The 25,670-nt window shown below is 38.8% G+C and overlaps 1 protein-coding gene across 2 annotated transcripts in view; it reads left to right on the top strand.

Annotated features, from left to right (window-relative positions):
- XRN1 (5'-3' exoribonuclease 1) overlaps window positions 1-25,150 on the top strand; it is an 80,175-nt gene extending 55,025 nt beyond the window's left edge. Inside the window, exons 32-43 of one of the 2 annotated variants that reach the window (XM_075201938.1) lie at window positions 299-382; window positions 1,569-1,655; window positions 3,014-3,125; window positions 3,522-3,565; window positions 5,593-5,691; window positions 5,831-5,959; window positions 9,720-9,840; window positions 10,239-10,414; window positions 10,913-11,026; window positions 11,784-11,901; window positions 14,089-14,231; window positions 21,396-25,149. In XM_075201938.1, coding sequence (XP_075058039.1) covers window positions 299-382; window positions 1,569-1,655; window positions 3,014-3,125; window positions 3,522-3,565; window positions 5,593-5,691; window positions 5,831-5,959; window positions 9,720-9,840; window positions 10,239-10,414; window positions 10,913-11,026; window positions 11,784-11,901; window positions 14,089-14,231; window positions 21,396-21,689 — 1,521 coding nt within the window. In that variant the 3' untranslated portion in view covers window positions 21,690-25,149. Of the gene's footprint in view, window positions 1-298; window positions 383-1,568; window positions 1,656-3,013; window positions 3,126-3,521; window positions 3,566-5,592; window positions 5,692-5,830; window positions 5,960-9,719; window positions 9,841-10,238; window positions 10,415-10,912; window positions 11,027-11,783; window positions 11,902-14,088; window positions 14,232-21,395 lie in introns of both variants that reach the window. The other variant, XM_075201939.1, reaches the window with a different exon arrangement.
- Window positions 25,151-25,670: the final 520 nt, after the last annotated feature.

Here is a 25,670-nt window from a genome sequence, read left to right on the forward strand (position 1 = left end):
GTACTTACCACGAGCCTCTATATCCTGAATGTAGCAGTGTCCACCAAATGCAGTCAGAGAAGTGAGTTTAATGTAAGTACAAAAATCCTCTCATCTAACTGATATTGGGTTACAAGCTGTAATAACTGGATCCCTATGGCAATAATCAGAGTATATACAAAATGTAAAGTCATTAAATGTGTGACAGAGAAGATTGGATTGAGAAATTGAAGATAAGAAAGACTTTATATGGAATGTGAGAGATAAATACCATTTTTCCCATCAAGTGTTTACTTGTTATTTTCTGTCCATTATTAAGCAACCAAATGGAAAGCAGCAATTTCAGGGAAATGCAAGCTCGTCTCACAAAGGTTTTGTTTCATCTGGAAATCAGAAACAAAAGGCAAGTTAGTTTAAATTTTGTTTAAAACAGTCCTGTCTGGTCCATTATTTTAGTAAATATCTCCCACTCCATTCTAAATATGTAGCAGTCAACCACTTACCTTATCACTGATTACCTTGTACCTCAGCCCCCAATGGCCGTTGCCATATTGCTGACCAGTGCTTGCATGAATATTTATTATCCACTCACTGCTTAGATTATCAAAATCACACGAATGCTCACTGTTCCCAACAATGAACAAGAAGGGTCCCATATTCTGCTCAGAGACTAATATTTATGCAAAACATTATAGAAATATTGCACTGCTTTACCAAATACCCATAGTGTTAAGATTTTCAGTAAAGTGATGGTTTATTTCTCTTTCATCCTATGGGAACACTGGATACGCTGGGGTATAAAGTGTGGTAACAGGAGCTTGGGCACGTTTAAATTTGCCTCCAAAAAGGAAATAGTAGATACAGACTGTTTCCTTCCTCTTTTCACCTCAGTTAGTAGCGTACCCTGCCTTAAGGACAGCTTTGGGGCATCCCCAGAGTATTTTCCCCATAGGATGAAAATAAGATATATGTACTTGCGGTAAAATCTTATTCTCTGAGTTCCGTGGAGGGGACACTGGACGTCCACTCTTTACACTCTTTGTTCAATTCTTGTTCTTCTTGTTAAGGTGGTTTTCTTGGATAAACCTCGCTCTCTTGTTCTGTACCCCTGTTCTGTCCTGAAGTCTGGGTATAAAAGTGTCCCAGCTTCTGTCAACTGCACTCTATACCCCCGTGCATCCGGTGTCCTCCATTGGACTCTGAGAAAACGGTTGGAATTATGCTCCTATGCTTAGAATTATAGAATTTCAGGAACAAAGGAAAATATATTTATTATATAACCCTTTTGAATGTGATGTTAACAAGGCTCTACCTTGGGATTGGTGGGTATATTTTTTTCGGTAGTGAAATATTTAAAGGTGTACCTGTCAGATATCCATAGTGTACACAACCATTTTATGGCCAAAAATAATAATCGTCAGAACGCAACCTTTTGATTCCCTGGGAACTTAAAAGCATATAAATAAATGATGATGATGATTTTCATGAATTAGTTATGCAGAGGCAACAAGAAATGTCACAGTAGTTATCTACATTCACCTGTACCTGTGATCATGATATATCACCTTTTTACATGTTCTCCTCCTTAGCATAAACAAGACGAGTTTTGCAATGTGTGGCATTCCTTGCAAGGCACCGTGGGACCACAGCAAGCGTCACAAAATATGAATGACAAGGTTTGTTAAAGGAACTTTAACCTTATATTTTTATTACATTTTTTTTTGTCTAATGCAAATATTGAGGGATGATGCATAATGGTGCTAGCAAGGCTCCACATTCATTAAACTACCATTGCTGCCTTATATACTTCTTCCAGAGCTCTTCTGTCAATATTATTAGAAGTGTGAGTTTTGTTTTGTCACAGTAACTTGGGGCGATTCCTAGTTGTTATGAATATGTTGACATCTTTAGGAGTGTGGCCAGTTGCGGAAAGGACTGTAATAAAAAGGAATTTATAGTAAACATCCAGGTTCACCCTGCACCTCTGTGACTATCAGTAGACAGAGAATAATCTTTCAGTTTTAACTGCCTTTGTAATTTAAACAAGTCCACTTGAATTGTATTTCTTCTGAGAAAAAGTTAAAACTGAACACCATAATTTCTCATGTGTCCCCTTGTGCTTGCCTGTTTGATGGTGCTTATGCTTTCTCCTCCCACATCTGGTTGATTTGAGGGGATTTTTTGTTTTCCCCTGGTGAAGCGGCCTTTCCCTGAAAGACTGGATCTATTGTGAGTTGTATGATCTCTTGTGTCCCTGTCACTCTGTGATCTTTGAGATGGTTCTTTTTTATTGTTGTGATATACGGATGATGATAGTTGGTGAATTGTTTGTGTTATGGCTACACACCCATCTTGTTGTTGTTTGTTCCCCTAGCATCCCAATCCTGCATGCAGTGCATCTCTGACGTGTTTTCTGTGTTGATGGTTGCTTAGATACAGCCATGCGCCATGATATTTAATCTACCAATGTCGGAAATTGTGGATGTGGGATGCAGCACCATTCTTGCACAAAAGTCACTGTCTCAGATAGCATTCCAGAATATCCCATGAAAGCGTGGGTTCAAATATGAGAAGGCCAAACCATATGGGTAACATTATACTCCTCAAACCATTGAGCAGTGTGGATGGGATTGTCATCCTGAAAGATGCAACTTGGGGTGAAGATGATCACTCAGAATATATCATTAAGTAGCAATTAGCATTGATCTTGCCTTTTGGGAATTTTGTCAATAACTTGGTAAGGGGTGATTCACCTTCCTCCACTGCTGAGTACGCCCGTTTCCTGTGCTCTTTGCACCATTGAACTCTGACCATGCTGGGATATTGTTTGGTTAGTTAGCACATCGCACCTTCTAATATGACCCCATGTGTTTCCATTTTTATGTCTATTGGCTGGATTTTTTATCTGTTATTCTCTTGTACTAGGCACCATTAATCAAATATAGTTTTTGATGTTACAGTCCCTTTAATTTGAATGGTAACCAAATGTGACATTTGCTTTTCTCATATAAATTAACTTGTAAATATGTTATAGAGTCTACCTCAAGAAAAAAAACCTGGCCAAGCTATGCACCAGTACCATAAATCGGGGTATGCTGAGAACAACTCAAAGTTCCAGCAAAAAAAGTCAGACCCAATAAAAAAAGGTAAGCGAGAAAATATAATGAAAACAGAAGTTACTGCATTGCACTCTGTTATCAGGGGGATATTACATAACTTTGTAGACCAGTCCATGGTACATTGTACAATAGAAGATATGGAAATTTAGGGGTATGAAAAGTTTTAAAAGTTGCCATTTGGACAAACCTCCACATTGTACTGTATAGACCTTTATAATGTGCTTTTCAATGGTGTAATGTCACATATTTTTAAAGTCAGAAGTAGCCAACCATCTTTTGATGGCATTTTACTTCTGAACTTGCTCTTGATACTGTGAAATGTTGGTGATTTCAGATTCATGTAACCGGATGATTGTATGTGCAGATGTTAAATGATGCACTAAATCTTGCTACAATACAAATGATAAAATCTATTCTCTTTAGAGTTTTCAAAGCAGGAGAATCGACAGCAGGATGTAACTAAACAGGTAAGCTGACATTTATTTCGTTTTACTATAGCGCATGCATATAATACAGTGCTTTACAAAGAAAATGTAATCATTCACATCAGTCCCTGCCCCAGTGGTGCTTCCAAATATGGTTAATTTTGTCAGAAGGCAATTAACCAGCCACTATGTCTTTATAGGACAAAACCAGAGGCTGCGGAGGAAACCCACACGGGGATAACATGCAAACTACACACGGATAAGTCCCTGGTTACCCCAGCTCTGTAATGCAGCAATGTTGACCACTGTGTCACCATACTGCCTTACTATTTATTCATTCAAATCAAAGGTCACTTTTTCTCATTGAATTTAGGCACCCATATTGGATGGCTTACTTAATATTCTGTGTAAAATTGAATATATTTAAAATTTTAACATTACATATAGCGAGAAGTTTGAGACAACTTGGTACAAAGGTGAACACAGCAGTAAGCAAGTAGGCCTCCTCCAAATCTGGATTTTTGAGTTTTTTTCCCCACTCTTTCAGTTTCAAAATGGGTTTGGGGTCTCTGTATGCACTGCATGCCAGAGATCTTCAATTATATTCAAGTCTTCAACCTTCATCTGTCTTTTTTTTTTTTTTATATAAATAACTTTATGGTTAATTTTAAGGTACGTTCTATATCATTATGTCATTGAAATATCCAACCTCTTCACTTATCCTGAAACCTTCGCTTCAAGATTTTCTTGAAAGTCAAATCCATTCTTCCTTTCATCCACATATTTTCTGTGCCACAGGCTACCATGTTTTGCTCCAAAATATTTCAAGCATTTGCTTTTATATTTTATATACACCCATGTAGATAATTGCTGTTTTGTCAACTTTCAAAACTAGTCCAGAGGCAACAAGGCTTTTCAGCAGGTTTCTTGCAGATATAACCAGGTTTCGGGCAGTTCTTGCCTTAATTTTAACAAACCCATATAACTTTTTTATTTCTTCGCCACAATTCTGACAATTGTTCTCATTTAGAGTGTCTTACTGTACTTTGTAAGAGTGAGACCTTATGCCCACTGGCAATTGCAGGATTAGAGAGGTTGCAAGGATCACCATATGTATCCCTGAAATTATCTCACTAGTAAGCTTAAAACTCCCCTAAGCCTTAACAACTGAAAACAAGTTGAATGTATGAAGTTTCATATAGAGATGCGTTGGACACTGCAATCTTCCTCCATTTTGTCATGGATGAGCCTTCCTCCTATTTACTCTTCAGTAATATGTTGTGACCTACTACTTCTACTGTCCAATGCTGTCTGTGGCTTCCTGATTGCCTCCATTCGAGCTTACATCACCACACTACCCTTGTCACATGCAGCCCTGCCCTCACTTACACAATCACGTGAACAGGTCATTGACTCCCACAAGATCAGCACATTCATGTCATGATATACTTTGTGCTGTTGTGATGGTTCTGTCTCCACCCCCAAGAACTGGGGACATCCCAGATGAGTTGGAGATTGAAGTTGCGCAGACCATAGCCAAAGTCCTTGGCAGTTCTATCGTGTATGCACAATGTTATACACTTTGGCATATTGTAAGCCTTTATCTCCGATTTGAAAGGGTTCTGCTATAATCTACATGGAATTGTGATTAACCTTTTAAATTCAACTTCTGTAATAGTAACCAAATATATGTATATATTACTATTGATATAAGAGGAAGCCAGTGATCCGAATCTTACTTTAGTGACTTTGAGACTGTTCTGTATACTGAGAGGGGGGAGGGCAGGCTTGGCCCCCCAAACATCTTTATCAAGTTTGCCTCACTGAGCTGGTCAAAATCTGTATGCTGTCTGCACTGCAGCTTGTGCTATTTTTTTTAAATGTGTGTCCTGGGAATCACTCTATATGTAGTACATTTACACAAAACAGAAACCTTTTAGATGTCAATAGAAGTTGGTGGTAGCATAGTGAAATTAGGCATGGAAACTAAAAAAGCAAATCTTAGATTTCATAGAAAATCAACTTGCATGTTTTATTTGCAGTGCAAATATTTCTAATATGTTTTCTAGAATATCTCTGAGCCTGTAACACAGATCAAGCTTTTGAAGAGAAATGACCTATGTGAGGAAGAAGGGGAAAACTCTAATGCCAGGATCATAGAAAGAAAGGTACTGCTTATAAGCTTACTGTAACCAGAACGGTCCATTACTTCCCAGTATATTTCACATTGTTTAGTGCGAGCAATGGTGCAAGCGCAGTGGCAGAAATTGATTACATGCTGACTTTTTGTGATTTATCTATTCTCAGCAAAACAATGAGTTTGAGAACTTTGTTGCATCCCTGAAGATTTCAGGAGAGGAGCAAACACAGCCTGCACCCAAGACAGAGGTGCGGGATACTACCGAGGAACACTTGTCACCACAGTCCTTCGCTATGGTTAGTAAGCATGGAGCTTTCTGGCTCATTTCAGGGGCATGTTATCTATTAGTAAATTACAACACTTCTAATGGTTGGTTGGTAGGGCATGCTGGTGGTAGTAGTTTAACAGATGCACAGCATAGTACAGCTATAGACAACCTCATACACATCGGGGGCTGCATGACGTGGCCCTCTAACTTTCAAAAGGGCCGCACATTATCCTTCATCTCCATAATAAGTTAAAACAATACATTTAATCATAGAACAATACCTATTTGTAATAACATATCAGTAGACATGTTAAACAATTGTTACAAGCTATAACAAACAAATCTGACACATGCCTGTCACTGGCATAAGCTGTCTCATTCAAATCGGATTATTGAAGTGATAATTGCTTCTGTATTTGTGTAAACGTTTTGCTACAAAATAAGGACATTTTTGCTATGAAAGGTACTTAATCACTTCATGTAAAACCACAGTGTTTTCACCCCTGAATATGACACTTTTTGTTTTGTTTCTGGTAAGTGTAGTATTCTTCTACTTGTTTTTTTACATTTTATTCTCAGTGACTGGGTTTCTGAATAGCACTACAATGCCCAGTCTAACTAGTAATTGGTTGTTTGATTTTTTAAACCCAACATTTAAGATAATGTTAGAAGGGAATTAGGAAAGTATAGGGACATAAACTAATGTTTAATTTTTTTTTATTAGTGGTCAGTCTACCAATAGGTCCTCAACTTTTTTTTATCATCATCTATTTATATAGTGTTGCTAATTCCGCAGCGCTGTACAGAGAACTCACTCACAGCAGTCACTACCCCAATGGAGCTTACAGTCTAAATTCCCTAACATACACACACAGACAGAGTAGGGTCAATTTGATAGGAGTCCGTTAACCTACTTGTATGTTTTTTTTACTAATAGATCCAAATAAAGTGGCAGTATAGATCTAATGAATTTGCATGGTATAACTGATTCAGACATCTTAATGTGTAATTGCAAATATGTAATCCATCCAACTCTGCCAAAATGATTGTTTCCATTGGATAGTGTGAAATATAATCAGAAAATACCAGCATTGAGTCAAATATACATTTAGAAATTGAGAGTAAAATTCACCAGGACACCCCAGCCCTGAACTCCGGTGGTATGTCCCAAGGAGAAGCCCAGAGAATATACTTTATAGGTGCCTCTCAAGCAATTCTCCAAAAATATGATGGTGGAAATCTGATATTTTCTGTATACGGTAGTATGGGTGGATTTACAATGATAGGTCACTTCATATATAACTACACTATAAATATTACATTTAAGCCCTGCTGTCTAGGGGTTTTGAGCCCAGAAAATGACCTCTGGTCTACTGTTAGATTTTTGTTACCCATCAGTTTAGTATTCCTATGTTCGTCCTTTTATTCATTTCTTCCTTGGTGACTAGTTATTTCTGAGACTGTGCTCCTAGTGATAAGCTCCAGCTTTCCAGATGACCGCTCTCTATTCATTTCCTTGACACTCAGACTCAACATCAGACTTTGGTAGGGAAACTGATAAAATATCACTGAAAGCATTAAAGCATTCTGTGTCCTGGATGAGAAGTCCTCAGCACAGCTAGTTAATGTTTGCTTTTTGTCCCTTTTTTGTTTTATTTTATTTTTCTCTTTTTCCTGGATATTGTTCCCCAGTTATGTGTTAGAAAAATGGAAATGAGATCTACATACTGAAAATTTGTATGTGCTGCATTGTTGCTTTATTTTTTGCCCGTTTTCATTGAATAAGTGAATCTCCCCTGACATCTTTTGATCTAAACGTGTGGTCCTATACTTAGGAGTGCAGTACAGCCACAGAGTAACTAAATGTTGTTCTTCCTTGTAGACGTAGTTGCTGTTTCCCAGTGATTCCCAGCTAGTGCGTTGGGTGTATTTGCATATAATGTCTTAAAAGAAGCTGTTCAACATAAGCATTCAGGATGATGGGAAATAAGTGTTTAAGATCTGCCTTAGTTTTTTTTTTTGTTTTTTGGTTCTTCGCCGTGATTCTGGACTCCAGTATCACAGTATTCCCATGCAAGGCTGTCTTGAATGTATTAAGTAATGAATTGGCTTGTCACAACATACAGGATAAGAACCACTATGCTATACCTAGTAGTGGTTCACAACCCCCATGCATTATGTATAATGCTAGTGTTACAGCAGGATGAAATGACATTGTTACCTGATTTTAGTGCCATTTCTTATTAATCCCTTTAAGACTGGAGATGGTTTACACCTCTATGATCCATTCCATTTTCATAGTTTGAGTTGCATCGGTTTTTGGCTGGATTTACTGTAACTTTTCTTTCTACCCCAGCAAATGTTATACTGTTTTCTCTTTCCTACCATTGGGTTTCACTGCAGGGGTTTCTTTTGGTACCACACTGAATAGAAATAGTTTGCTTGTTTATTTAATGGTCATATGTCAGTGAAAACTAGCTAAAAATCACACAAAAATATGCTCTTCCCTAATTATCACTTACATCCACTTTGGGGGACAGTGCGACCGTGTTGGTATACTGCCCAATGCTGGAGATGGGCACTTAGGAGTTGTTAACTCCCAAAAAATGAAAAAAGCTCCCCTATATAACCCCTCACCAACTACTGTTCAGGTTAAACTAAGTGCCCTGGATATTGTGAGATTTATCTGCAACTGGAGACTGGGGCGGCCCAGTGGTTTCTCTGTCTCAATTCTCTCTCACTTGGGGAGGGTTTCCTAGTCCACAGTAGAAGCGGGGACACGGGCCCAATTCACTGAATTCAGATTCACTAAATAATCAGTGTGGCCATACTCGGAGCCTGTGGGAGGCATTTTACCTAAGGCTCCTTGTGATCCCTATAGGGATTGAAACAGCCATTGCGGTCGGCTATCCATTCCAATTCCCTATTGAATAGGGAAATCTGTTTATTAAGAACAGCTGGGGCAGGTCAGGCTTCAGACCTAAAAGAAAAAGTGTTTCTCAACGCTGGCACATTTTGGCTGGAGGAGCTGTTATTTACTGCAGCCATAGCTAGCCTGGATCACAGGGGAGCTCATGGCACCTCCTCCTTGGCCTCCTCCATTTGATCGACTTTTGCAGCTTAGCTTGGAAGATTCTTCACTGAAGAAAAAGCTCCTCTCCTGATGAACAGCATGTTGTGAGGCGTTCATAGATGGGATGAGCTTTTTGTTTTGAGTTAATAACGTCTAAGTGCCCATCTGCAGTATTGGCCTCTTTATCCCCAAATGACCTCTGGGAAATCATCAGTGTCTCCAGTAGGGCCTCAATTATTACTTTTTTTATTACTAATAAAGCCATAAACTAGCAGCAATGTCAGCATGGATCGCCTAGTAATAGTTAATGCATTACATGGGATAGCCGATAACAAGGATCAAGCTCTGCCAGCTTAGACGACACCTGTAGTTCCATCACAGATTTTCTGTGACCGTGCAATGCCATTCCTGTGCTATCACGTTGCGCCACATACATTTAGTTCTCAATGCATTATTTTTTTTTTTTTTTTTTTTTTTATATATATGAGATTCCTGGGCCAAAACCTGAACAAAACCATTCCGGGCTTAATCACTACACTGTGTCTCATTGACAGTCACAGTCAGGAGATGGAGGGGCATGCAGGAATGAGGTCAATACATCTATGTTATGACTTCAATCTGGGGTATTGTACCAGCAGATGGAAGATTTTTAAGTCATTTTTGCTACAGGGTGAATTATAGTATTATATTATGTTAAATGTTTTCTCCATCTTAGAAAGGGACTCAAATGTTAAAAGAGATCTTGAAGATTGACAGCTCTGATAGCCCAGACCAGCAGAAAGATGTCAAGCAGGATCCTGTAGCACCTGTCCAGCGCAGGCACACCAAGCAAATGGGTATACATTTTGATTACTTCATAATGACTATTAAGAAAATTGTGTTTTCCTTGTATTATAAGATGTCAGTTTACATATTAATGGTCTTATAATGTATATAGTTTCTCTTAATGAAATCGGATGGATTGCAAAACGATACATTTTATTAAATTAGTCTGGGAGAAAAAAAGTGGTACTTTTTGTATTAGTTATATTATGTCATTTTCCTTCCCTTCTGGTTTGTATATAATTAATAATAAAAAAAATAGATTTATATCGGTACCTACATTCTTAAAAAAGAAGTACACAGTAATGGTAGATGGTGGTAGCCGTTTTTAATTGCATTACATACATTGTGAATTACTACGTCCTCATGTAACAGCTGATACATGGTAATTTGTTCTTATTTTGTGATACAGCAGCTCATATGAACAGACCGCATGGAGCAGGGCCATCTTTCAGCACCCCAAATCCAGAGTTGTTGCGTCCGCCTCTTCTCCCTCAACCTCTGGCCACACCAGTTTCTGAACTTTGCCGTATCTGCTCCCTTGTTGGAATGCATCCACCAGAGTTTACGCTCCTAAGAGCACCACAGGTATAGCATACATTTTACTAATGTGCAAGCTATTGTTATCTGTTAACCATTATAGGCTCAAACAGGCTGAGGCTAGATGTAGCATCCTTCATAAAGGTAACAGAGTGGACATTTGATAGCAGATCATAACCAATTGAAAAGTGATTAAAGTACACATACGGTAGCTCACAAATTTATGTAACAGTCATACAACAATGTCCATTTTCTATACTGCCTATTTGTCACTGTATTTTCCAACTATAATATGTTACAGTATTCTATGAGAGGCAAGCCCTTATTAGCGTACATATAAAAGGTACCTAGAAATAGAAGTTATTTATGGTTTAGCACTCCCCTCCTGTCATAAGAGATTCTGCATCTCTCTATCACTGTATAAGCATTTTAGTATCTTGACATCTAGTAATGTCCTATCCATCTTATGTTTCTAAATAAAGTTCAACACCAATTCAAGTTTTCCCAGTGTTTTGATGTGACTGGAAGGTGTTCTGTTATTTACAGGCATTGACAGTCTGTCAAGTGAAGCTGTCAAATGGTTTGGTCATACAGGGACCTCAGTGTCATGCTGAAAATGAAGCAAAGGAGAAAGCAGCATTTTATGCATTACAGAGATTGGTAAATACAGGAAAAATCTTTATTTTCTATTAAAAATACAGCTACAAAACCTTAATTAAAAATGTTTTTATTTTATATATGTTTTGTTAGAATGCAAATGCCTAAGTTTTTTGTTTTTTTTATTTATTTTTATTGAAGCATTGTGTTACAATACAAAATAGTCCATAATTTACATATGAATAGAATGCCATTATAGAAATATTAGCAACAAACCTTTGTATTAATTAAACGTAAGTGCAGTAGAGACTTTAGTCTCCAGATAGCACTTTATTTACACTCCCTAGAAGATACTTATAAAGTAGTATTTGTTTATTAGTTTCCACTGAACTTTTTATGTTCAGTAGCAGTTGCAGAAAGCTAATATTTGGTTTAGATTTACTCCTGCCTCTGTATTGTCATCTCATATGTCCATGTGTTAAATACGTTATGGTAAGAATTACTTTTTACAGATGGGACGGGCGTTATTTTATCACCCAAGTCACTCATCGCCACCAATTGTACAGGTCATTATCAAACCTTTCCCTCTGATATGGATGGGTATAACTGTAACCTGGACACCACAGAATGGGCTCTATAGTGTTATGCTTTTTAGGTGCATTTCTTCCAAAAGATGCTTGTCCAGTCCCGTCTGTGCTTGCATGACTTTCAATAAAAGCAAAAACACCCTGTGAGGATCACTTTAACTACAATTGTATACAAATGTGAGACTCTTCTGTTTTGGCAAAAATTCACGTCAACATTGTTTTGTTTTCCTCAGAGTTCAGTTGGTGCAAACTTTACTCTGCCGCCACCGCCGCATCTCTTTCCAAACTATCCGGCTCTTGGAACCGGTGTGCCTGCCGGACCACTGTCGGCAGTCTTTCCTCAATCAGCAGGTAAGTTATGCTCTTGGGACAGTACACTTTTTAGCATGATGGCACTTTTCTGGCCAAATACTGTAACTAGAATGAAACCTTAATTTTCTCTGAAAAAAGGAATTGTCATTTTATTTGAACAGCTATATGAATCATAGATGAGCACTATTGAAAGGTGTGCTTATATCCTTGTTTATTATAGAGCCAAATCTCCCATTCATCCACAAACTCCCTGAATTGTTTTGGTTGGAGATTTAGTTGTTTTTTTTAGGGTTTGTTGGGGTGGGATAAATGGGTTTCTGACAGAACAAGAAACATTTGGTTCCTGAAAAAATGAAATTCAGTTGTCTACTCCCTGGGCTGAACCTAGTATATCACTTGAATAGAAAGGTATTAAACATGCACATTACATTTGTCACATATATAATGCAGCACAAACAAATTAGCTAGTCCTCACCCCTGGAAGACCCCGTTTCAGACACAATGCAATGCTAGGATACAGCTTTATCCTGTGAAACTTTTCCTATCGTTTTGGCACATATATAATACAGTAGAGCCGTTCTAGCGAGTCTTACCCCTGGAAGTGGCATTTTTTGACACAATGCAATACTAGGAAAGTGTTACAGAAAAAAATCTGTAGCTTATCGTTTTGGCACATATATAATGCAGTACAGATGGACCAGTGGGTTTCTTACCCCTGGAAGTCCCTCTTTTTTTTTTTTTTTTTTCTTCTATAATATACAAGGCTAAACTACATTATTGGCTATATATTTAAAATTATATATATATATATATATATATATATATATATATATATATATATATATATATATATATATATATATATATATATATATATTTATACCCAGTCTATATACTAAGTAAATCCTGATTGGCCATTCACTCCCTGAAAGCAGTTCTGTCTGTTTAAAGAACATAATATTTAGGAGGAAACACCCCTTTAAACATTAAAATGGTCCACAAAAAGAGGTACCATTAGGAGAGGCTGAGTAGGGAAACATGCAGCGCCATATGTATAACTGCACCAGGTTCAGAAAATGGCTGCCGTCTGCTGAAGCCCACCAAAAACTGTAGATGAAGGGGGGGGGGGGGGGGAGTTCCGCCCCCTCCGTAATGGCTGCCTCCATGCGCAGTCGAGCAGCCTATTTATAATATGGCAGTCGGTTGGCGCTAAACACTACAGGTATAATATTTAGGTGCCCAGGCTTGCAGCTGTCTGTCCGATTCTCCGGTCACCTCCTGTGGAGTGCGATCGTGGCCTGTGCCCCCTGCTCATTGCTTAAGGGAAGATGCTGGCAATTCAGTCGGGGCGGGAGGAGAGGCTATTAACTGTTTCACTCCTGCCCGACCTATGATCCTTTAGTCATGTCCTGCCGATATGGCAGGCTAAAAATGTAAGGACCCTTTAGCTTGTTCTGTCTAGGGGCAGAATGCCGGCATCTGTGCAAGGGGTGAGTGAGCGGGACGGCTGCTGCTCCCCCTCCGCAGGGACCCAGACTGAAGGGTCGACAGGATATTTACTCTCCTGAGTCTTTTGAGGTCCCTGTGCTGCACCTGGAAAGGAAAGGAATAAACTAAAAACATGAAAACTAAAACTAACTAAAGTATAGGCAGGAGCCTATACAAAAGTGACCTATCTCCTACCATTTCGCAAAACTGAGGTCTGAGCGGGAGAGGAGGGGTAGTAGGGGAGGAGTGTGGGGAACAAACAAGTGTGATAAGTGCCTAGACTCCTAGTCCCACCTACTATACCCAATGTCTTGCAGTGTCCCCCAATGGTAGGAAAGAGAAATACAGGATTTTGTACTTCCACAAAATAAATAGGAATATATTTTATTATTATTTTCATATAATCAGTGTCCACACAGAAATATACCTAGAGTAAAATAATTCAAAAGCCAATGTGCGTATATCCTATTTTAATTATATGATTCTAATAAATAAATAAATAGCTTTTTAAAAATGTAACCAAATGAATGTCCCCTTTGTCATGAAAACAAAACTCCTACAATTCAATATATTATAACAAAGATAAAGTTGTTCTCCTTTTATCCGGCACATAGTGACACATGCAAAAATGTATCTGGTCATGAAGCTGCAAAGTCCATTAATAGAAACTAGAAAAAGAAAACACACCTAAGTTAGAGGATTATTTCATGTCCACAACGTTCTTTTTTTCTTTTGTAGCTAATATTATGACTCCAGCACCGCATGTATTTGGTGCTGTTTCCTGGAGACCAGCAATGTCACTTCATAGTAAACCATACTACCAAGGATCCTATCCTGGGCATATGCCTGCTGGTAGTCACAACCAGTTCATACCACTACAGGTAAGAGAATGCACTTGTGCTGTAAGGAAGTTTGAATTCTTACATTACATGCTTATAGAAATCTCAAAACAGTGAATGTGAAATTGAGCCACCCTTTCCTCCATATCAGTCTTCATACATCTGTGTGTTTTGGGCATTTATCGGTTTGTGTTATTTGTATGCGCCATGTATGTCTCTTAGTATTATACCTTAACAGTGTTTGAGAGAAACCTGAGCTTGACCCTGGATTTTAAAGAGAATAAAGTCCATTTTACATGGTGCCCTTGAGTAAAGTGTGTGACTAAGAATGTACCTCTACACTGCTTAGTTTGCCGCGAAGAGACCAAGAAATGTGTGCCAAGGCTATATGCAGAATGTCCTCTGTACAGGTGGACTCGGACAGCTCCCTCCTATAACTGCTCTGTGCTCAGAAGGTCAGGGAGATGTCACGTATTTGGAAACCGCCCAGAAGTCCATTTCCACAGCCAACATTCAGTATTTGCCTTTAATGCAGGGAAACCTTTTATGCTCCGCCACAACCAGAAAGAAGAGTGTGATTAGGGGTTGGTTCTTTCTAGATCATTCACACACCGTGCACTAGGTAAAAAGGAATTTAATGACATGTCATCTTTAATTAACCATGGCACTTTAGGAAATTGATATAAGTGACAAGGTGATTTAATCACACAAAAATTTACACCATAGAGAATAACATTTTGTTAAAAGGGTATCCTACTATAGGCCCATCACAGATATGCCATTAGGTGAAAAACATACATTCCACAAACCTTCCCCTGAGCGAATTACATATCTAGTTACAGGACCACTAAACACCAACACTGACATTTTGAGATCTGAACCATAAAGGTAAAATATATTGTTCAGTATTAACCTGTGATTCCACTGCTGCAATGATAGAAAGTAGTACCTCCCCACTCCACCACAGACAGCTGAAGCTCCTCCCACATATTTAGGGCACGTGATCAAAAAGCAGTTTCTGCAGACTTAGGTTGCTTTGATATTATTGTCCCTACCTCTATGTATTAATCAACCAGCCCACACCTAGCACTACAACTATTATTATCTTTTATTTATGAGGCGCCACAAAGGGTCTGCAGCGCCGTACATGGAGGTTGGGCTAACAGTATACAAGGTAGCACAAAACAAAGTGCAGTAAGAGCAAAGAGCAACAAATATATACAAAGTGCAAAATGTATAAAGAGGTTTCAATTTAGCAGAAAGAAGTGCACAGGGCAAAGAGGTAAAAGTGAATTCCGATGTACAGAAAGGAAGGGAAGGAAAGAGGTGGGGCAGTGAATAAAGGGATGCGCCTGTCAATGGCTGTAAAAACTATTCACACCTTTTAGTTATTTTTCACATTTTTTTTCCTGTTATGGAATCAAAATGGATTTATTTGGGAATGTTTTCCACTGATCAACACAAAATAAAATGCCAGATGCAAGCAACTCTGAAGTGGATGTTAATTACAATAAAAAAAACATCAATTGATGGGAACACTTATGTAATTATCACCTGAATTACCCTGGTGTAATCCTTTGTCCTCAGAGGTAATTGATTGGAGATTAGGATTTGAAATAGATACACCTGTCTGTGACAGGTCCCACAGTTGGTTAGTGCATTTTCAAACAAGCTTCATTATCGAAAAAGCATTCAAAGCAAGTCCTAGAATTGGCTATTGAAAAGCACCCATCATGTGCAGCATGTAAGAAGACTTCACAGATATGTAATATGCTCCAGAGCACTGTCAAGTCTTTGATAAAGAAATTGAGAGACTATGACCCAACTGTGAACTTGTATAAAAACAAAACTGAGCCTCCATGTGGTAAGGATGCCACCAAGAGGCCTATGGCAGTCAACAGATTTTTCTATGATAGAGGTGGGATAAACTGTATAGGCAACAATAATAATCAAAATCTTTATTTACCCAAGGGCACACCATTGAACAAGTTAATTTAGTATTTATATACAGACAAATACAGTGGATGCAATGGTACAGGTGAACCTATGATAGGTATATATCTTAATGACTTCTACCCCATTATTATGCATATTTTGAATGCACATATTTTATTTTTCTCTCTCATCCAATCTGGGGGACACTGCTACCATTGGGTTGTATGAGGGCGCATGGAGTTGGCACTTTAATATTTAAACTGTTAATGTCATTGTTGACAGAAGCTCCTTCTCTCTGCAACCCCTGTGGCTCCGCAGTGTAATTTAAGTTCTCAAGGAGTTAGGCTGTATTCAGTACTACTCTGCAGTACTTGCTGTTAGTTAGATTAGATTTTCTTGTATTTTTTTTTTTTTTTATTGCTTATTTTTCCTTAGGACGGGATAAGTGCTGTCCACCCATAGGACTAAACGGAGCACCACTCCGTTCATTTCAGTTACGCTGGAAGATGTCTTCAGTTAGAGGCAGTGACAGCCGCCTGTCACTGATTTCTCATGACAGGTCGGCGCTGCCTCATACATAGAGCCTTGTGCCCTGATCGGTGAGCAGCCATTATAGGGAGATACCAAGTCCCCCCCCACTGAGGCGGAGAGGGGAACTTGGATCTCAGTGGCCAGAAAAGTGAGAGCGCAAACAGTGCGGGGAGTGAGCACAGAGAGGCTCCCCCCACAACACCTAAATGACAGACGCAGTTTACTGCTCACCTCACAGAAGACGGGGACATCGGCTATTAAATTACAGCGGCTGGCTCCTTCCCCCCTCATCCTCATACAGGCCTCAGCAGCTAAGTACCCCACTGGGGAATAACTAGTTAATGAGGTTCCTTGTTGTTATAGAGAGAAACCTGTCTATATATATATATATATATATATATATATATATATATATATATATATATATATATATATATATATATAATATATGTTTAGAGTTTTATTATAGAAGGCTCTAAAGTTAATGGAGACAGTATTTTACATGAGTGTTCAGTTAAATTATTCTGAGACATTCATTTTATTATCCAGATATTAATTTCCATACTGTTTTGAGGAATTAGCCAGGGTCAAAACAAAAGTGATTATACAAACTATTCTCTCTGGTGTGATTGTTTACGGCCTGTCTGTTTTCCTTTTAAATAATAACACATTATTTTTACTTGACAGATACAAGTGCTATTATACACATAAAGTGGATAATAACTAAGGAGGAGCATGTCATGTTCATATAGGACTGCTCCCCCGTCACAAATTGGTATGTTCCTTCGAGCCAGTGCAGGAGAAGTGACAGATGGATACAGTTGAAAATTCTCCAGAGCAGTTTTACCTCAGACACTGCAATAAAATAAACAAAACAAAAAAAAAAACTAACTCTGCCCTAGACATGGTTCTGGAGGGATGAGTACATTGCATCTGTTTTTATCTATCTGTACAATATTTACATACTTTTACTAATTCCTTCACATAGATAGTCTTACTGTTGAGATTCTTTCTATTGAGAGGTTTATTTTGTTATGTATATAAACACAAATTGTGGTGGGGAGTACAACTCTGGGTTTATCCTTGTACAGGTAGTAGATATGTATGTGTATTAATATAGAGACATAACTAAATATAACTGTGTGAGTGTGTATGTATATATGTATGTATATGTATATATATATATATATATATATATATATATATATATATATATATATATATATATATATATATAAAAATACACCCTTCAGATGGAGGATGCAGCGTAGGTTGAATGCGTGGCGGCGCTATTTCAGTTGCACTCCCATCCGGCGGAGATGCCCGCAGGGATGCGATTATCACTCTGGCTCAAAATGTATCAGTGCAGCCTTCTAAGACTGCTGTCCTTACGACATCTTCAAAGGTTGCAGGGGAAGATTCTTCTGCCTTTCCAGCTGCTCTTGATTCCCATGGTCAAATTCAGGTGGATGTTTCTTGGTCTCATTAATTAATACATAACCTTGAAAAATTAAATGCATTTCTTAAGTCCACGAGCATCTTTGGGACCTCTTGTTCAACTAGTCGGGATCCCACCTTCAGCTGGTCTCAGATGGGCCAGTTGTCTCCCAGGAAGTGCCTTTCCCTTGGTGGGTGGGCAGGTCACTTGACGGTGGGCAGGTCCTTTGTCTTGTGGTCCTGTATAATAGTCACAGGAGTGTTGGAGCCGGATGAAGGAGACTCAATGGTTATTGTTCTAGGTGGAAATGTATGTCCAGGCAAATTCTGCGATATATATCCTGGGTATAGAAAATTTGGAGGCCAACTACCTAAGCAGACACACCGTGTTGCTAGGGGAGTAGTCTCTACTCATGGAGGTGTTTTGATGGTTTGTCCACAAGTGGGAACCTTTTGGATCTGGGCCTCATGGCGTCTCGCTAAAACCGCTAGATGCCCAGCTTCTGCTCCAGGACCAGGGACCCCTTGGCGTGCACGGTGGATGTCATGAACATGACATGACATCAGGCACTGCGGAATTCCAGTGATCCTGACTGCACTCAGTTGACCATGTCAAGCCTGTTATGCGGACGTTATGCGCATGACAGTCCGTAAAGGGTGGTCTACTGTTTTAGGGGCCATTTCAGCACCCTAACCCCCAACGTGGTTGTTGCCATGTTGAAGGCAAATAAACCGGTCTCTGCCCTAAATTATCATAGTGTGGCAGACCTACGTCAGTTGGTGCGAACGCAGCACTTGTCATACAACAGCCTTTCGACTCTCCAGGTTCTTAGCTTTTTCGCAGGATGGTTTGAAGGCAGACTTTCGCCTTAGTTCCCTGAAGGTGCAGGTATCAGCCCTTTCAATATCTACTTTGGAAGGGGATTTATCTCCTAGCCATCACTTCTGCGATGAGAATTTCAGAACTTTGCGGTGTCTCTTGTCATTCAGCTTATCTGTTATTCCGTACTGACAGGGCTGTATTGTGCAAGATACCTTTCTTACAACCAAAAGTAGTTTGATTTTCATCTTAATCAAGAGATTGTGTTCCCAGTCTTCCAGGAGGTGACTGCCTCTTCAGATAAGGGATCCTTAACTTGATTGGATGTGGTCCATGTTCTAAGAATGTTTGTGGACAGGACGTCCACTATGCGGGTGTCAGATTCCCTTTTCTTGTATGATACTCACAAGACGGGCTGGCTGGCTACAAAACAAACTGCTGCTAGGTGTTCCCTGTCAGGCAGGCTTATATTAGTTCTGTTCAGCCTGTACTTGATCATGTCGCGGCATATTCCATCCGTTCTGTGGAGGACATCTTGGGCTACTCGCAACGGTACATTGGCAGATCAGCTCTGCCTGGTGCCAACCAGGTTCTCTGTCCACACCTTTACCTGGTTTTTCTGTTTTCATGTTTTTGTATTTTCTGACGCAAGTTTTGTCCGCAAAGTTTTGCAGGCCGGATTGACAGAGCTTTCCCTCCCTCAAGGAGCTACTTTAGAACGTCCCCATGGTAGCAGTGTCCCCCAGCTTGGATGAAAGAAGAAAAGAGGATTTTTGTACTTACGTTAAATCCTTTTCTCTGATTCCATCTGGGGGACACTGTGTTCACGCCCTTTGCTCTTGTGTTGCTTTTGTTGGTTGCATGCTATTCGGTTTCCCTTCCTTGGGGCTTTTTAATTACACCGTGGAGCTACAGGGGATGCAGAGGGGAGGAGCTTCTGTCAACATTAACAGTTTAATTTAAGTGCCAACTCCATGCGCCCTTATACAACCTCATGGTAGCAGTGTCCCCCAGATGGAATCAGAGAAAAGGATTTAACGTAAGTACAAAAATCCTCTTATCCTAATGCAATAACGTACATGGTTTAGTATTCATATAAATGCATCTTAGTCCAACAAGAATATTAGTTAAAGTGGGTGCTGCAAACAGTGTTTTTATTACTTTGAATGTTTTTCTTATTTGCTATAGCACGTATATTGTGTTAATCAGTGGTAAGAGTTCCATGAGGTCAGAAAACTTTAAATGGGAAAAACGCCAAAACCACTATTTCAAGAATGCATGTCTGTCAATTACTGTATTCCTGTTTAGAGAAGCACCTCTCTGCTAACATGACAATCTGCTACAGAGAGGAAAGAGCCTGATAGACATATTTACTTGGTTATAAGTCCTTTAGTTATTTCATGTATATTATTCAGATGAGCAATACACAGCCTTTACAGTGATGACATCAAAGACCATTTAGTCAGTAATTATAGACCAGTATTCGTGACCTGCACTGTTCCCTCTAAGATGAGTAATCTGGATATGAGAGTTAAGGGCTCAGTCTATAAGGGGTTGATCCTGAAGAGCTGCATTCAGAATCTGCTGGATACTTCCTTACGAGTTCATGTTTTATTAACATAGAATTCCGGGTAGCTCGTTTTACAGGGAACAGTGATGTCATGTATTTGAGTAGACCATGTGTGAGCTGTCTGTGACTAGGATGATGATCTGGAAGGTTGATGTATACTGGAAATGTTTCTTTGGGTAACTTCTTCGCAGTCTCTTTCCAGTAATGTTATGTCTGTTTTGGCAAGGTGTGTATACTGGTATGTTTACCTTTTTTTTAAAAAAATTATTTTCTAAACAGTATAGCATATTTAAGAGTTGATGAGAGAAAGCTAAGTTAGAAATAAAAACCTGCTAGAACAAGTGCATTAAATGTACTTATGGCATTTGTAGTGGAAATGATGAAGAATAATTATTTTTATCTATGGTTTATGTCATTATATAAAACTGTTAATGCGCATATTAGATAGTCCATTCACTTATTTCCCTCTGTCAGCATTAGTATCCTATTTAATATTTGTTACAATGACCGCCAGGGTGCTCTAATTCCCCCCTCTTGCACAGCCATTGCAAGACCAATCACAAGTAAAATAAATTCTAATGGTGGCCACACACAAGCTCAGCTAATTGGTTGTTTCTGACCACTTTAGCTGGCAATTGATCATTTGGGGGTTACACTGGGGAAACTATGATCAGCAGGGTAGAAAATCTAATCAGTTTGACACCCATCTGCCCATGTGTGATATCAGCTGAACAGAAATGTGGTGGTGAGATATTGCATTGCAATCCATTGGTCAGATCTCGGTGTGTTTTAACTACAACTTGCTCACAGATCGGATTATGTAGCATTAAGTTTGTTTTGTTTTTTTGTTTTATTTTTACTTTATACTGTGTTTACAATAAAAATAATGACACTTTTTTTTCTTTTCTCCAAGGTAACAAAGCAAAGAGTAGCTGTCAATAAGAATACTGATGTCAGAGAGCCTTCAAGTACATCACAGAGTAATTTAAGTCATGAACAGAGATTGGTTCCTGATGTGGCCAGTCAGCATAGCTCGAACAGCACTGTCAATTTAACTTCTCCACAAACCACTCACCCTCCTGTGCTGGACAGGACAGCATCATCTGGCTCGGTGACACCTCATAGTAAATCCACCCCAGGTTCAGCCAGCAAGAGGAAACCACGAAAATTAGCAGTGAATTTCAATGCCCCAAAACCGACTGAATAAACTGGGCTTTTTGGAAGTTCTGTTTACATCATTTGAATTACCGCCTTAACATTGCTGTGTACAAACAGCGTGAGCTGCTGTCTATTTTAAATTTATTTTTTTAATTTTTTTCTCATCAGAGGTGCAAATGAGTTCTCCAAGTTCTTAACTGCAAAATAACAATACAGGGTTTAAAGTAATGGTGATTTAAATTACACAATATGTTTACTAGGGATGCACTGAATCCATGATTCTTTTCTGGACTCCGCCAGACCACAAGTGTATTTGCAAACTTTAGGGTTGGATACAGCCAACCAAATCCTCATTTCCTTGTCCGGTTCGAGTTTCAGAATCTTTTGTAACAGGATTTGGTATTTGGCTGAAATGTAATATTGAACAGTGGATGCTTCCCACTTTTTTTTTTTTTTTTTTTCTTTTTGTATTTTTTTTTTTTATGTCCCAAATTAACTTTTGTCTCCAGGAGCCTGCACTGAAAATCCCTGGTTTCTAAAATTGAAAAAAAAACAGCAACTAAATTTGAGATCTTATGTATAAAGACCAGGTACTTTCAGGAGCAGCTTTTGTGACTTAATATTGTTATTTGCTTGACAAATAATATTTTAACAAAATGTATGCTCCCTTTCAAAAGAAACTAATTTACTAACAAATGTGCAGTAATTCATTGCAAGAAATCAGACTAATGAAAGCAAATATCTAATTGCACTGATTAAAACAAAATGAATGCCTATGGTTTTCTGCACATTTGCACTAAGAAATCACTCATACTACTGTGATCCATCTGCTTTTCTAATTGTGACACTGAGCTGCTATAGAAGGATGTTATTCTTATAGGGCTATTCTTTATTATCATGTTTGCAAAATTTGTTTTACCCAATAGGACATTTCATATCTGTTTCCCCTCCGTATGTTGTTGCTTTCTTAGTTTTTAATGCCACCTATCTACCCCGACGGTACCTCCACAGAAATGGTATCCGACAATGCTTAAATATTGTACTGCGGATCTCCTATGTATAATATGTTTATTCTATTTGCCAATATTTGTTTGCATAAATGATTTTATTAATTGTTCCACAATTATTTTTTTAAATACTGGAATTTTTCATTGGGTCTTATGCAGACTAGTATTTTATAAAAAAAAAAAGACTTTTATGTGCTCATTACTCTAGTTTCTACATTTTTAAATGGATTTTCACTGTATTTACAGTACAGCGCGCAGCTGTTTCGTAGCATTCGCTGTTTATTGTGTGTAAAAATTACCGTGCAGTTCAGGATCCATGGCATGCAGCTGCTCTGCACATTTGGACAAAAACAAATTTTGATTTTATTAAAACAAAATGTTGATTTGCAGAATTGTACACAAAGTAAATTAAAAGTATATGCAATGTTAAGAAGCGTTGTCTTGGATCTTTGTAAAGCAAAAAGATGTCCCTCTTGTTTTACCCATTGTGTGTTACCATTTTCTAACTCTGCTTTGCTATTGAAATGATTCCATTGCAGTGTGACTGTGTAGTTGTCAATGGGTGTATCCCATTAGAGGCACAATTGGCACCTGACTGCAGCTCTGATGTAGCTTTGTTATAGCATAGGTGACTGGTCCCGGTAATTTTAGGTTCAGAAAGACTCCTTTATTGTCTAACAGGCTACAAGATAGGACGTTTTGCTTTGCATAGGAGAAAGAGATTTCCCTCATATAAGATTTATCTGTTTTCAGTACCAGTGGAGATTGTCACACTGTAATAACATTGCAATATTCCCACAAGCTACCAGGTGTTATGCTACACGGATAGGTTTTGAAATTCTGAAAGTCATCCATTGGCAAGATACTAGTATTTACATTGGAGTTTGCTAAATGTGTCCACTATGCTTTGTCTATATTGCTGTTATGTCATTTTTAACACTTAAAACCTATACTGCCATTAGGATACACATATTATTTGCTCTGTTGCGACAGAAGCTATTTGAAATGTGATGTCTATCAATATGTCACAGTTAATATGTCCCATAGTAGCGCTCTTAACCTAGTGAATATTGATATATGGAGAGAAAAATCCAAAAACAGAGAATAAAATAAAAAAAGTAGCAGACTTTATAAAAGTAGACAATTGCAAAAGCAATAAATAATTAAAAGCAGCAAGGAACTAATTTGTAATTTTTTTAAATAAGTGTAATAGTGTAATATTCAGGACAATGGAAATTTTATATTAATGTAGCAATACTGCATACTTAAGTAAACAATGGTGGGTTTATCTGGTTATATATCCTGATCCACAACCCCCTTAATGTCGGAGAAATAGAGAGGAACAACACCCAAATGGAGATCAATGGTGTACAGTCATGACAATGAACTTTTCCCCCCAAAAAATATTTCCATTGTATTTCAGCCCTGCCACAAAAGGACCAGCTGACATCAGGTCAGTGAATCTCTCGTTAACACAAGTGAGAGTTTTGGTGATGACAAGACTGGAGATCACTCTGTCATGCTGATTAAGTTAGAATAACAGACTGGAAGCTTTAAAAGGAGGGTGGTGCTTGAAGTCATTGTTCTTCCTCTGGTTACCTGAAAGGAAACACGTGCAGTCATCATTTTTTCGCACAAAAAGGGATTCACAGGCAAGAACTTCTAGGAGTGAGGTTTAATAGTTGTGAAGAAGGCTTCAGCACGCCCAAGAATGTCTAGCAAGCGCCAGGACCGTCTCCTAAAGTTGATTCAGCTGCGGGATTGGGGCACCACCAGTGCAGAGCTTGCTCAGGAATGGCAGCAGGCAGGTGTGAGTGCATGTGCATGCACAGTGAGGTGAAGACTTTTGGAGGATGGCCTGCTGTCAAGAAAACCAGCAAAGAAGCCACTTCTCCCCAGGAAAAACATCAGGGACAGACTGATATTCTGCAAAAGATACAGGGATTGGACTGCAGAGGACTGGGGTATAATCATTTTCTCTGATGAATCCCCTTTCAGATTGTTTGGGGCATCTGGAAAAACGCTGTGTCATGCCACCAGTAAAGCATCCTGAGACCATTCATGTGTGGGGTTGCTTCTCAGCCAAGGGAGTGGGCTCAGGCACAATTTTGCCTAAAAACACAGCCATGAGTAAAGAATAGTACCAAAACATCCTCCAAGACCAACTTCTCCCAACCATCCAAGAACAGTTTGGTGACGAACAATGCCTTTTCCAGCATGATGGAGAACTTTGCCATAAGGCAAAAGGTATAACTTAGTGGCTCCGGGTATAAAAACATTGAAATTTTGGGTCCATGGCCAGGAAACTCCCCAGACCTTAATTTCATTGAGAACTTGTGGTCAATCCTCAAAAAACCCCCCACAAATTATGACAAACTCCAAGCATTAATTGGGCAAGAATGGGCGTCCATCAGTCAGTATGTGGCCCAGAAGTTGATTGACAGTATGCCAGGGCGAATTGCAGAGGTCTTTAAAAGGAAGGGTCAACACTGAAAATATTAACTCTTTGCATAAACTTAATGTAATTGTCAATAAATGCCTTTTACACTTATGAAATGCTTGTATTTTTGCTTCAGAATACCGTAGCAACATCAACATCTGATGCAGCAATCTTTGTGAAAACCAACACTTGTGTCCCTCTCAAAACGTTTGGCCATGACTGTAGTGCTTTAAACCACTGTAGAATATTCATAAGTGATGAAAGCTGCATACTTAGTGTGAATTCCATAGGACTCCTCTGTGAATCATACTCTGTATGGCTCTTCCAATCGACTATTTACACTATTATTTAGCTGGTTACACTGATCTTTAATACATGCTCTATAAAAAATAAACCGTCCCAACGGTCATCTATAGTGTAGCATAAAACAATTTATTACACAGGGGCACACTGTTTGACATCTGATGGACTTGTCTACATATTATTCCATTCTTGGACTTTTACTTTCCCATCCACCACAAGATGTGAACAACCAAACTAAGAAACTGGCCTCCCTCATCCTCATAGCCCCAAAATCGCTAAG

Source organism: Mixophyes fleayi, chromosome 3 (assembly GCF_038048845.1).
Source record: "Mixophyes fleayi isolate aMixFle1 chromosome 3, aMixFle1.hap1, whole genome shotgun sequence".
NCBI classification, from domain to species: domain Eukaryota; kingdom Metazoa; phylum Chordata; class Amphibia; order Anura; family Limnodynastidae; genus Mixophyes; species Mixophyes fleayi.